Genomic DNA, 14,498 nt, shown 5'->3' with positions numbered 1-14,498 from the left:
ATAATAAAGCATACCTTTAGTTATAAAGATAAACAGATGTTTAAATTTCTTTATACTACACTTGTCACTCCACGTCTTAAATACGGTACTGTTACCTTAAAAGAGATACATCTATATTGGAACAAGTACAGAGACGAGCAACTAAGCTTCTCTTAAAAACATGAAATATAAAGAAAAACTCATAAGTTTAAATTTAAAAAAACTTTCAACTTGACGTTTAATACAAATTTTTAGAATCATCAATACAAATTTTTAGAATCATCAATAAAATAGATACTGCAAATCTAGCTTTGTATGGATACGGTTTCTTAGAGCAAATATATACAAAAAAAAAAATCTTTTTTTTTTGTATATATTTGCTTCATTGGTTTTGACAAATGGATACAACTTTAAATACAGAGCTGAATTTACTAAAAGTACTTCTAGACAAAGTTATTTCTTTAATCAAGCTGCAACCACAAGAAATGAATTACCGGAAGAAGTGAATTCTTATAATTTAAATCAGTTTAAAAAAAAACTTGACAAACATCTACAAAAGAACTATAAACAAACCAGCTTATTTTGCGAATGGATGTTTTAGTCTGTAAATCACACTAGCTATATTGATACAGTCACAGCTTCAATACAAAACAAAACAAAACAAATGAGTAAATCAATTATTCATTTTATATAAGAAAAAAGTTTGTCGTAAAATTTTTTTTTACACTTAAATAAGAAAACACTATTTTAATCAAATAAAACAAATTACTCAATTAGTCGGAATCATTGGTATTCCCAGTGGGCATTCGTCATCGGGGAATGTCCGTTGGACGTTTCACGGACGTCCAGACGTCCCAAAGATGTCCCCCGGACGATGCATGCCCACTGGGTTGATATATTCTTTGAATGAGCCTTTTCCAAATATTATCCAATAGATAGAACTCATGTTTCCATAATTTCTCTGTCATAAAACAATATTTTATGAAGACAAATAGGCATAGGATACCATATATATTGTTCAAAGTATAGGTCTCGAGTTTCTCTTAAGTAGATTTCGAATTTATCCAAATTGATTTCATGACATGAGTTTATGCGTTCTAAAATAATTCCAAGCGCTTAATTAAATCCAATCAATCAATATATTTTGATAAAAGATCTTACAATCAAGGTCATTTACAAGTAGTTACAAACTAATCTTAAGTAAATACCATGAAGCAGTAATAATAATACAAATAATAATGATAATTATATTGATGATAAATTAACAATTATAAGACTAATAAGAAAATTGTATAATAATAAACTCATATCAATTTTAAAACAACAATGAATATTATGCACAGACTAGAAAGTTACAATTAGTTATATACTGACAAAATGTAACAGCCTAACATGTGAATAAAACAAAGCTGCAAAAAAAGTAACAATGATTTAATAAATGTAATAATCTTAATATCAATAATAATAAAACAATAAAAATAATATAAATGTTTCATTAAAAAATAACAATAAATAAACGAAAAAAAAATGTTTAACTCACAAATAAAAACGGGCACAATCGTAAATTTCAAAAAAAGTCCTCTATATCTAGAATTTTCTTTAAAAAAAACAACCCTACTTATAGAACACTCGAATAAAAAAGTTATAACCATAACTTACGTCATTGCAATTAGTCATTGATTTCTTGTTAGAGATGACAAAATTTTACTACTTGTATATCGTGATATTACTAGTTTACCAAAAATTCTTTATTTGTTTATTTTGCATAAACGGTTGAGATTACTTTTATTTATTTCTGCGGGAGTTATCTGTAGAATAAGTAATTAAAAAGATCGAAAAATGATCAGTGATGTCTGTTTACATAACACTCAATTGAGCATTAACGCTCGTGTAGTTGTTAATAACAACAATATTATTAATAGACTTATTAGTTAATTTTAGAACACGTGTTTTCTTTTTAATCACGAATGGATTAACAAATCACGCTTGAGAGAGTTTAAGCAAAAAACGCTATAGTGCAAAAGTTGTATTTATAAATGCGTAATCTGGTTATTGGTTTGAAAACTCAAGAGTCAAATTAAAATCGCCCAATTAGTAAACGTGTTTTTTACAAACTTTGGTAATAAATAGTTTAAGTGGTTTTCAAATTGATTGTAATTACTACTTGGTTGTTTATGTAATGTTGTTATGAATGATTTTTTAGTTGTTTTATTTATTATTTCTAAAGTAAATAATTCACAATCCTTGTTATTCACTCTGAGGTCATTAAAAAGAGACAAATATAGAATTACAATGTGTTCTTAAGAACCACAATGGGTTCTTACGAACCACAATGGGTTCTTAAGAACCAAAATGTGTTCTTAAGAACCACAATATGTCCTTAAAAACCATGATGTGAGAGAATTAGTGAGAGTTATTTTCAAGTGTAAAAATTACAAAATGAGAAAACTTGGGAAAGTGTTTTTTTTTTTCAATCGTAAAATAAAAATTATCAATAGCTCGAATGATAAATTCATTTGAGTTTGTTTTAGAAAAGATATTTATAAATTGACTGGAGGTCATATCTACCGTGCTATACATATCTACCTTAACACTTTATGTTAAGTGTAACCAATTTTGATGTTGACTTGGCATGTTTTGATTTGATAAAGGTTCCTACGTAATTGGTAACCAGGAACAACAATAATTTTTCGCTTGTGATTTTAAGTAATGTTAAATGACCACTAAAAAAAATAACCATAAAATAGTTTCGTCTCCTCAACTTACAAAATCATTATTTTATTTAAATTAACGCTTACCTAAAACTATTTTTATTTCATGTTAAAATTTTGATTTTTTACAAATGGTAAAGTTTAATCTACTTTTGAGTTTTTACTTTTGAATTTGATAATTTTAACAATAAAAATTGCGCGTGTACGCGCGTGTGCATGCATACATATACACATATAAATGTGTATTAGTGATTTGATCACCTGGAACAGTTTGCTCCACCATCTCTACTATTAGTTACGCCTATTATTTAAATTGAAAATTTAGCAAAAACAAAAACAAAAAAACGTGTTTATTTATAAGTAATTTTGATTTTTTTTTTTAAACCGTTTTATTTTTATATTATTATGTTAACTATGTTATTAATGATAACGGTTGCTAATTGGTTGCTGTGCTACTTGTATATCGTGGTATAACCAATTTATCAGTGTGTAACTGCTATTATCACGATGCCATATAAAAATTCATGAGCAGCATTGCGCAAAAAATATATTTTATCTTATTATTTTTGTATTTGTGAGAATAATTTTCATGCCATTGTTACCAAGTTTATCGAAATTGCAACTAAGACTTATTTAGAAAATATTATGTGTGATGTAATAAGTAAATAACGCAATATTATAAGTAAAGAATACCTCTGTTAAAGAGGAATTAAATACTTCTAAACCATCTTCTTGGAAAAATTGGCATATATTATTATTAATTGGTATTAAAAAATTAGCCCATTTACCTGCCCGAATTTTTTAATATCAATCTTTTAATGTTTTATTTCTTTAGGAAGATTTAAAGAAAAAACAAACAAACTATTTTCTCACTTAAGAAAATACGAAAACCTTTTTGATTTTGATGTAAATAATTTCAGTGTGAATATTCGCATTAATTTTCTAAATTAATATTTACCCTCTTATTGCGTTATTTTTTTATGAACTTTATATATATTTTTAGTAATTCTAGAATTCTAGTTAAAATATTATCCATTAATAAAAATTATTGGGTAAAAGTTAAAAACGATTGTCAAATATTTGATCATATGTCCTTAAATCAAATTATTTATCATAAATAACCAACTTCAACACCATTTCTCCCTTTCTGTTTTCTTCTTAATGATGGAGTGTGTATGAAGATTAACTATCGCTGTTCGAAGAAAAATAGAAGATTAAAAAAAATGCAGCTTTAAAACTTATTTTTTCTGTCTTGCAAGATGCTTCATGTAAAATTTTGTGCCAAAAAAAGACTTCGTTTATTATTATTTTTTCAAGCCATTCAGGTTTTGATGTCAACTTGGAATTTTCCATTTATAAACTTTCCTGAAAATTCTGTTTTAAATCCAGGCGCCTACTTATGCAAGAAAATAGAAGAAAATATGGAATGTTGCGATGTCAGTGCAAGCTGTCTAAAAATAAAATCATGCTGCATCGATAAGCTAGGGAGTAAAGAACTAAATATAAACCTGACTGGTTACTTTGATTTTCTTATTAATGCATCAAAATCATATAAAGAACTATACTGTAAAAGTGTTGTGCCAGTTTCAAATTTATCTGGTCATACAAGCGAGCACGTATGGATGGTAGTTACTTGCACAGAACCAGCTGATGAAGAAAATTCAAGACTATGTGTAAGCCAAACAAATAAGTTTCATCTTCCGGTTTTTGGATCAGACTTTTATTTATATCGTAATCCATTTTGCGCAAAATGTAATGGTGTTAATATATTTAAACCTGTCAATGTAAGCATGATGTGCAAGAGCAAGTCAAAAAGCGATGTTTTGAAAGAACATTTATTAGAGAAGTATCAAAATTGTGATATTAGCATTACAGAAAATGATATCGACATAAAAAGACATATAATGCGTTGTGACCCACCAGATAATGTATTCACTAATAGTTGCCATGTAAAAATTAAAAGCTATAATCTTTGCCGTCCGTATTCTGGTAGATTTGACAAATCGTACAATTTTCGCTGTTATAAATCCGAAATAAATAACAATATTTTAAAAAAGATTTCCAAAAATTGTGAAATAAAGTCAGTGACTACTCATTCAACACGCGGGTTTTTTCCATGGTCAATAACAATACAGTTTGATTTAAAATCATTTCTAACGATAAGATATAATAATGTTTTAGAAGAAAACTTTTTACAGTTGTGTAATGAAAATGAAATATATAATATAGTATTGGAAAAATGCATAAAATTTTCTGGTTCTAATAATTACCGTAACGAGATAAATTGCTTAAAAGAAAGCGAAGCGCAAAATCCAAGTTTAACAAATTGTTTATTGGTGATAAAACTGCAGGTCTTCATTTATTTACAAACAATCGCCAACTTTAGCAAAATCGTGTTTTCATTAAAACATTTACCAGACTTTAAAGACGATTTTTATAATCTTTATAGTAACCAAGATTTTAGCGCGCCAATTTTACGTCAACGAACTTCTTCTTTAACTACCTTTCAAACAGCCAATCATCAAATAAAGCAGTCCACAATATGGATTTTAGAGGTTTATAACTTTTATGGCTTAAAAAGCAGATACATTGCCAATAAACATAGTTTTAAGCAAGTTCATGATGTTAATATGTCGTGTAGTATTAATGTGTCGTGTGGAATAAACGTGGCTGAAAACTTAAAAGAAAATAAAGTATGCGCAGAATATGAGTTTTATGAATCATTAGATTTAAAACTTACTTCATGTTGCAATCAAACACAAAGTAAATACAAAAATTTTGAAATTGCAATCTGGTATATACCCGATGAAGTCAATAGAAATCAATTAAGTATAGTTAACCGACGTGTCAGTATTTGCAAGAGGTTTTACAGCTCACTTACTGTTTGCTCAAAAACTATAATAAATAAATTTAAAATTGACGAAAATATGTCCATAATATACTACAACAACACTTTGAAAAAAGAATTCAAGTTGGACTTTTTTCAATATCAGATCACACCAAACGGGCTTAGAGAATGCAACCAAATTTTACAAGTGAAAGCGGCAGAAAAAAAATGGATCCACAATATAAGAGTTATTGAAAAGTATATTTATCTCATTGGGACACCGACTAGCATTGTTTGTTATATGTTCATCATGGGAACGTATTTTTTGTTTAAAGAATTAAAGACTGCTGCTGGATTAAACATTTGCGCTATGTGTTTTTTTCTGTGGCTTTCTGACAGCATATATTGCATCACTGCTTCGTTTAGTTTTCAATTTTTAGTTTGCAAGTTCCTGGCAATTTTTCTTCATTGGACGCTGTTGATTTCTTACTTTTGGATTGTTTTGATTGCAATTGATCTTATGTTGAGAGTTTCTAAAACTAATTATATACCTAAAAAGACTTTTTTTTTCAGGAGTTGCGCTGTATCAATACTACTGCCTTCTATTTTAGTTGGTATTTCATTCACTTTAAATGAATTTAATTTACCACTTCATGTCGGCTACGGTGATCACGGTATATGTTGGATTGTAGGAAATTACGCCCGCTTAATCTTTTATGTGATACCCGTAGGTGTTTTTTTTGGAATAGTTATTCTGCTTCTAATTTATGTTTTACTGGTTGTGAAAAGGTCGCAAAAAATGATGTATGGTTGCGTATCAAGAAATATGAGTTCGTCAAAAGTTGTTATTAAATTAGTGCTTATTCTTGGTCTTCCGGAAGCAATTGGTTTATTTCAACACACTGAAGATAAAGATCTAAGTGATGCAATGAATCGTACTGTATTGTTTTTGTACACATTTTTTCGAAGTTTTAGAGGCGCCATACTTCTTGCTGTTTACGTGTCAAATACAAAAACAATTAATATATTTAAAAAAACATTGAAGAAAAACTTGTCTTCTATCAAGGCCAGAAACATATTTTATAGGTTTCACGAGACTAAAAAAAGAAAAAGTTTGTTTACAACTGTTCAAAACACGAACGGAGAAATTGTAATCGATCAAGTAAAAATTTAAATCATAAAAATGAAAACAATCCAGCAACTATAGTAATCGACAACGACTTTTCGAAAATGGGGACATTGCAATTTCCTTTTTTATCAAAGTTACCTTTTTTTTAATTATTCTTTATTTATTTATGTTTATGATACTAAGAATAAAAAAAATTGAAGCAACTTGTTATTTAAAAAATAATTTTCAGGTGGTCACATATTTTAACTCAAACGTGTAATAGTTATACGTTTGAGTATTATAATTATATTTTAATTATATGATAAAACTATAACTATATCATATTTGTAATTGTAAACGTCTAATTTTACATGTTTGTTAAAAAATTATTTTTATTTTATTTTAAATATTGCAGAACATAGTTATAGCACTTTGATTGGTTAAATTTGTTTACAAATTGATATAATTTATATTAATAAAAAAGATTTTATTTACCCAACAACGCCTAACAACTACCTAACAACTACCCAACAACGCCTAACAACTACCTAATAATATCTTTTAAATAATTTATTTGAGAGCCTTACATTTACTTATAATATAAAAAATATAAACTGTTAAATCTTATATCGCTTTTTGGTAACTTTTGGTAAATTTTAAAATATTTTTTCAAACTTTCATTTGTTAATAAATATCTTTTTTTGAATTTCTATACTATATATACTTTACTACTCATCATTTATTTTTTAAGAATAGGTAAATTAACAATTTCTATTGAGATAAAATAGAATTTTTTTTATTTTGCAAATAAAATATGAGGAGTACGCTTCCAAAACGGGCTAAGTCTTTTTTTAAATAAAAATGAGTTGTTCCATTTGTTTGAATAAATGTTTATCTATAAATTAGGCTTAGTTAGTACTTTCAAAAGGTTCGAAGTAATATAATATCATGAATGAATATATAAGGAAAAATAATAACATGGAAACTTGATAAGGGTTATAATTTTGTAACACAGATTTCTTTAATTTCTGTAAAACCAGTTTTACATTAATTAGCACCTTTTAAAAATTCACTCTTTATTTATTTCCGTAGGTTTTAATAACAGGAGATAGAAGAAGATTTAGTGTGTCTAAGCCCATAGATCAATTTCGTAAATGTAAAATTGAAATAATTAGATAAGAAATTTCGTTAATTAAAACAAATGAAAGCAAAAATTGAGTATACAATAACAAAATAATTAAAGTGAAAATAATAAAAACATAGATAATAAATTAAAATATAATTTACGTATAGTTTTACTAACTTTACCGGTACCAGTTTGGTCACCGAATAGGTGACCAAACTGGTACTGTAAACTCAAATAGTGGTCGCACAAAAGAAACATAAATTATTATCAAGAGTCTAATATCTAAACAAACAAAGCATTTTCTAATCCGACCCAACATTTGGTTGGCTTTGTCTACGCATTTTATTACATAATTTTTTCATTTCAGATTGCTTGAGAAGATTACATCAAGATCACTTGAGAAGCTTGAAAAGGTTGCTTCAAGGTCTGTTATGTTTAACTTTTGATATAAAGAGGTGATTTTTGATATAAAGAGGTTAACATAATTTTTTTGTTATTTTGCCCAAAGTGTACGACCATACATTTCAAAAAATTAAATTTCACAAGCCAGTCTTGAGTCCATTTAAAAACTAAATCGAGATCTGATTGCAAAGAAAGAGTTGATGCACAAAAAAGCGTTTCATTCAAAATTTTGATGTCATCTGTATTCAGCTTGGTTAGGTTTTTTAGAACTTCAAGAAAATCGTTTATAAATAGCACAAACAAAAGTGTTCCAATTACTGACCCCATGATTTATTTTTAACAAAACCGTTGTTTGACTATTAGTTTGAATTACAAAATTCAAGTTCAAATCTGATTATACTTTTTATTATTTTACATGCAATTGAGGCGAGTGATACTAGTCGGTAGTTTCCTGCTTAGATTTTTTTGCTTTTTTTGTACAGAAAAGTGATGTTTGCTGATCTAAATTGCACTAGCTGTTTGCTGGTTTCAAAAGACTCTTTAAAAATATACTTAAGTGGAATAGTGAAGGCTGATGCAATGCTATGCAATTTTTTAAAATAGCTCAATGTAAATTATCAACACCACTTGATATGTTTTCTTTTAAGTTTTTTAATTTTAGATGGACATCTTCATCTGTAAAATTTTTATTTGTCATAATGAATGTTTCAGTAGTTCTTCAATCAAAAGAAGGCAGTAGACTATTATTCCATTTACGATTTTTCCATTTACGTGAGCAGTTTTTATATCTTTAATTTTGTTTGCTTCTAATAAGAAACTTTAACCAAGCATCCGGCTCAATAAAACATTTTAAAAATCATATTTAAAACATAATTAAAAATAAATTAAGCAAAAATAAAAGCATTTATTTTGTAGGTGATTTTAATCTTGACCTTAACATGAGTCATTTTAATACCAATATGAATAATTTCTTCAACGTCATATATCAGAAAGGAAATATTCCACTAATTAATTAATAAGCCCACAAGAGTAACTAGAGAAAAATTAACAGTCATAGATCAAATAGTAACCAACGAATGCAAATCAAAAATAAAAATAGGAATATTTAAATGCGACATTTCAGATCACTTCCTTGTATTTGTTATCTCACAAAATTGTAACATCTACGCACAAAAAGTTAAAATAATACGTGAAGTATAAATGAAAAAATCTATTGAAAATGTTAATACTCTTCTATCAGGTTTAAACTGGGATGACCTTCTTGATAAGGCATACGATAAGTTTATTGATAAATAACAATAACTCAACAATACGGCTTTTCCTGTAGTTACTAAATGCGTGAAAAAAACAACAACAAAAAAACAGTATTAAATCCGTAAATAATGCCTGGAATTAAAAAGCCGTCAAAAAAAAAAAGAAAAATGAAACTAATTACAAAAATTATAAACGTATTTTTGAGATGGTTATTAAAAAGCCAAAGAAATATTAAAAAATTAAATAAAACTTAATATAATTTTAATAAACTTTATAAAACATAAAAATGATCCGAAAAATACTTAATAATTAAGAAAGTAATTGGTACGAAACAAACTGACGAAAATAGTCTTTTTATTAATCTAAACATTGTTAATAAAACTATTACAAATAAATCTTTAATTGCTGAAACACTTAATCAATATTTTGTCAGTGTAGATTCCACTTTAGCGTCAAAAATAGAAACTACAGAAGTAAACTTTGAGTAATATCTTACTCCTAATAAGACCTCTAAGATGGATAATTATGAAAAATGGATAATTATGAAAAATTAAATTATGAAAAGTGGATAATAATGAAAACGGCACTTTTAGATGCAGTGTATCTTTTGAAACTAAACAAAAGTGTGGGGTTTGATAATATTAGTAGTAATGTAATTAAAAAATCGATAAAATACTTAACAATCCCTCTTTTACATACTTTTAAACTCTCTTTAAAACTAACTTTTAAACTCTCTTTAAAAATAGTATTCTATATAATAAGTAATTTGGGTTTCAGCCAGGGTATTTAACTGACCGTGCCGTTATTATTATTGCTCATGATATATTTAAAGCATTTGACAAAAGTGAGTTTATTCTCGGAGTTTTTGTAGATCTTAGCAAAGCCTTTGGTACGATAGACCATAGCATTCTTATAAAAAAACTCGAAAGTTATGGTATTAAAAGCAGATATTTAAAATGGCTCAAAAATTATCTAGACATTTTACAGTTTTTTTTTTGCCATAAAATTTATTCGCTGGTTTTCATATTTCATTATAAGCTATCTCACATTCATTAGTCAGCTTTTTTTAATTTCCCACGCATGATTTTCCTCATTGATTAAAAATCTTTACATTTAAATTTTTATAATATTGCGGGTAATATTTTAAGGGTTTTTGTGCGACGTCTTTTCCAGTATAACATATTATTTAATTTTTACGATGACCTTAGATTGCGAGAGTTGTTCATTTTCTTATATTTTTGGTTAGTTAACATAATTCGAATGAAGTTTTTAATGCAAATAAAAACTATACTAAAAGTATAGTTTTTATTTGCATACTTGAGTTGTTTTAGTTTAAATCGCTTCTATCGAAATTATTATTTGTGTTTTTGTATTTCCTTTCAGTGGTGGGCTCAGAGATTGATTTAGTTATCTTTTACTATTTAGTAAATTTACACTTTCAAGAATCATTTCATCATATATATTAATTCTTTCACTAATTTGGGTGTGTTTAAGTTTTGCCTATTTGAAGTGAGTCCTTGTTTACTGCCTAATAGTTAAGGCGTAGGTTACGCATAAATTACGAGTAAGCATAAGTGGTGATGACATTCATTCGACGGAATAAACTAGTTAGGAATCATCCATAAATTACGTAACGCAAAAAATATTGAAAAAACAGATGTAGGAGATATTAGGCCCTTTTACGCGGCGATTTTCCAACTTAAACTTAAATGCGCTCCTTTGATTTTTTACTTAAATTAAGTTTGCAAGGGAAAACTTTTGATCTTTTTTGTTTTGTTTATCATGAAAGTTTAGCTCTGATCCTCATCGAAACTCCAGTAATAACAGACGCGACTCTGAGGATATGTTTATTACTTAACCACGACACAAATTATGTTTACACATTAACATATTTTTTTCTCAACTTAACCCTTACATTATTGTATGCATACTTTTTATTTTGCAGTCAATATTTTATTTTATAATTTTGGTTTGGTGATATTTCTTCTAAATCTTTGTTTATTTTAAGTATTTATATAAAGTTTTGTTTTTGATTTTGTAGTAAGTATTGTTTGGATGTACTGTCTGTCTTATTTTTGTCATCGTATTAGTATATTATTAAATATACTGATACACGATAAAATAATATATATAATAAAAGCAAATTTTTTTTTTACCATAATAACGCAGGCCAACGAAATTTTTTTTTTTCTCTGACAACGTAGACTATCTTTTTCAAAGACGACTTTTGTTGACTAATTTTCTTGGGCCAAGTAGCAGGATTATTTGTTATATTCTATTCTGCATTATTATATTTTTCTTTACTCTCAGTCGTATTAAAGTTGTTTCCACTGTAATTTTTAGTTCAAGACTCCCTAATTTGGTGTCTTGTTTATTATTTTTAGCCATATTATCTTCTATATCTTTGTCATTCACACTTTATTATTCATTTTAATCATAATTTTTTTCTGGATGTTTTCCAGAATCTTTTGTTTTTTTTTCGCCTGGTTCTTTGTCAGCATTATCTATTTTTAAGTATTTATTCAAATTTTGAATTTTTCACTTTCAGTTTTTCTTTTTGAAGTTATATAGCTATCTCGTTTTGTTGGTTTCCACATCTTGTCAATAAAATACACATAGAAAAACATTTATAAACATTTTTAGTAAATAATGCTTCATTAAAAAAACTTTTAAATATTTTTTTAATGAAGCATTCTAAATTGAATAGGCTCCAAAATTTAATTAAAAACAAGTTAATAATTTTTTTCATTTTTTAGAAATAGTATAAAGGTCTCCGCGGAGCCCAACGTGAACACACACAGATATATATATATATATATATATGTGTGTGTGTGTGTGTGTGTGGGGGGGGGGGGGGGTGAAGAGTAAAAGAGGCCGTAATCCACATCCTTGATGAGCGCCACTAATTACCTAATTACAAGATATAGGACTATCAATTAAAAGATATTAGATAATTTACGATTAGGTTCAATCTTTCGACGTCATCATTTATAGTTCTAATCATTCTAATTGTCATTATACTTTACAACTTTTCTTGAACTGTCGATGTTGCAGTACTTTGTGTAAAATCAAAACTAGAAAGTTCATAAATATAGTTGTAAAAAACTGAAGGTAGAAGGACCTAAAAGAATAAAAAAAAAGAACTTAAATACCCCATTAAAACTATTTGTCACAACATAATTGACGTTATAATATCAAAACAATTAACGTTATAATACTGGTACAATAGAAGTTATAATTAAATGTTAAGAACCTTATTTGAAAGATCTTTCAAAAACTGTATGTGTTTTACTTTATTAGCATCAGAAACGTGAACGCATCTTATAAACGTATAAAGTTCTAATAAATTCTTTCGAACGCCAAACAAACCAAAAAGACTCTTTGAAGATTGCACTGATTGCTTAAATAGCAATTTTTCATAAAGCTGATTTGTGTAAATATTTAGTTTAGTGCGATAAATATCTTGTGAAAAACATAAAACATTCTAAAAACAATTTGAAAGATTTAAAAAGCAGACAAAGAAAAAAAATAAAGAAATTAAAAAAAAAATGAACATATATATTCAATATTTTTTTATCATATATATATATATATATATATATATATATATATATATATATATATATATATATATATATATATATATATATATATATATATATATATATATATATATATATATATATATATATATATATATATTTGTTGAACGTCGTAATAGCATAAAATAAGTAATTATTTTTAAAAATAACACGATGTTTTTTATTCTTGACATGTTTCGTAAAATTTTATTTACATTTTCAAAAGATTATTTAACAATAATAAAAAACTCTGAAATATATATTAAAAAACAGAAGTCTTTACAGAGAAATATTAACGGACAAAAAATTATACATAATTAACCAATATATTTATTACAAAATAACTCGGTAAATAACCAATAAAAATAACCAACTGTCAAAAAAAAAATAAATATATATATGTATAAATAAACTGACAGTAAAATTAAATAGATAAGTTTATAGTATAATGTAAAGCTTGTTTATTATGTGAGGGACTTTCCCATTTAATGTGGAGGGCTTCTTTTATCTTTAATTTGTGTTTGTTTGGGGCATTATCCAAAATCTCAAAAGAATCACAGTTAGCCAAATTTTTGCAATTAAGAGATAAATTTAAGTGTTTAAGTATATGAGATTGTTTATCACTTTTAAGGTGCTCATTTATTCTAGTTGCCAAGTGTCTGGAGGTTTCTCCAATATAACTGGCATTACAGCCAGCGCAAGAAAATTTATAGACAACATGAGATTTAAGCAGTTTAGGAAGTGACTCTTTTAAGCAATATTATGTAATGAATTTATATAATCATTATATAAGTTCATTACATAATATTATAAGTGATAAGACTAAATTTAAAGAATTAAAAGAGGATCCAACTATAAAAAGAGAAATATCTTTACAAGGGTATCTTAGAAAACTTTATAAGCTTAAATGTTTTGAAAAAGACATTTACACTAAAATTTATCCTGTAGGATCTCAACCTGCAAGAATTTACGCGTTACCTAAGATGCACAAAGTTAGTACAGATAGTTCTCTTCCAACATTTCGACCTATCATCTCAACAATCGGAACATATAACTACAACCTTGCCAAACATCTCTCTCATTTATTGTCTCCATATATACCTAAACAATTTTGCACTTTAGACTCATTTTCTTTTGTTGAAGAATTAAAACAAATTAATGTAACTAATAAATTTATTGTTTCATATGATGTTGAAAGTTTGTTCACGAATATTCCTCTTAAAGAAACCATCAACATTGCAACTGATTTATTTTTTAAAGATAAAACTAACTCAAAACGTTTTTCAAAAGTTCAATTCAAAAAATTTCTTCAGATTTCCACATCCGGTTCACATTTTCTATTTGGCGGTAAATATTACGATCAAACAGATGGCGTTGCTATGGGTTCTCCTTTAGCGCCCATCTTAGCTAATATTTTCGTCGGTTATCATGAACAAACATGGGTCAATAACTGCTCTTTTACAGCACCATTTTTTTATAAACGGTATGTCGATGACATAATTGCTATTTT

At 26.9% G+C, this 14,498-nt stretch overlaps 1 protein-coding gene across 3 annotated transcripts in view; it reads right to left on the bottom strand.

The window, feature by feature from the left end:
• Positions 1–12,361: 12,361 nt before the first annotated feature.
• The window catches only part of LOC100208123 (tRNA (32-2'-O)-methyltransferase regulator THADA), a 73,177-nt gene continuing 71,040 nt past the window's right edge, over positions 12,362–14,498 (bottom strand). For all 3 annotated transcript variants that reach the window (XR_010640589.1, XR_010640588.1, XM_065804512.1), the window contains 2 exons: positions 12,661–12,891; positions 12,362–12,528 (listed from right to left, as the gene is read on the bottom strand). Coding sequence is in view for 1 of the 3 variants with exons in the window: in XM_065804512.1 (XP_065660584.1) it covers positions 12,430–12,528; positions 12,661–12,891 (330 nt within the window). In the remaining 2 variants the exon portion in view is untranslated. The remainder of the gene's footprint in view (positions 12,529–12,660; positions 12,892–14,498) is intronic.

This window comes from Hydra vulgaris, chromosome 09, assembly GCF_038396675.1.
Source record: "Hydra vulgaris chromosome 09, alternate assembly HydraT2T_AEP".
Taxonomy (NCBI): Eukaryota; Metazoa; Cnidaria; class Hydrozoa; order Anthoathecata; family Hydridae; genus Hydra; species Hydra vulgaris.
Note: the sequence above shows the minus strand (reverse complement) of the source record. Positions and strands in the feature narration are given on the sequence as shown.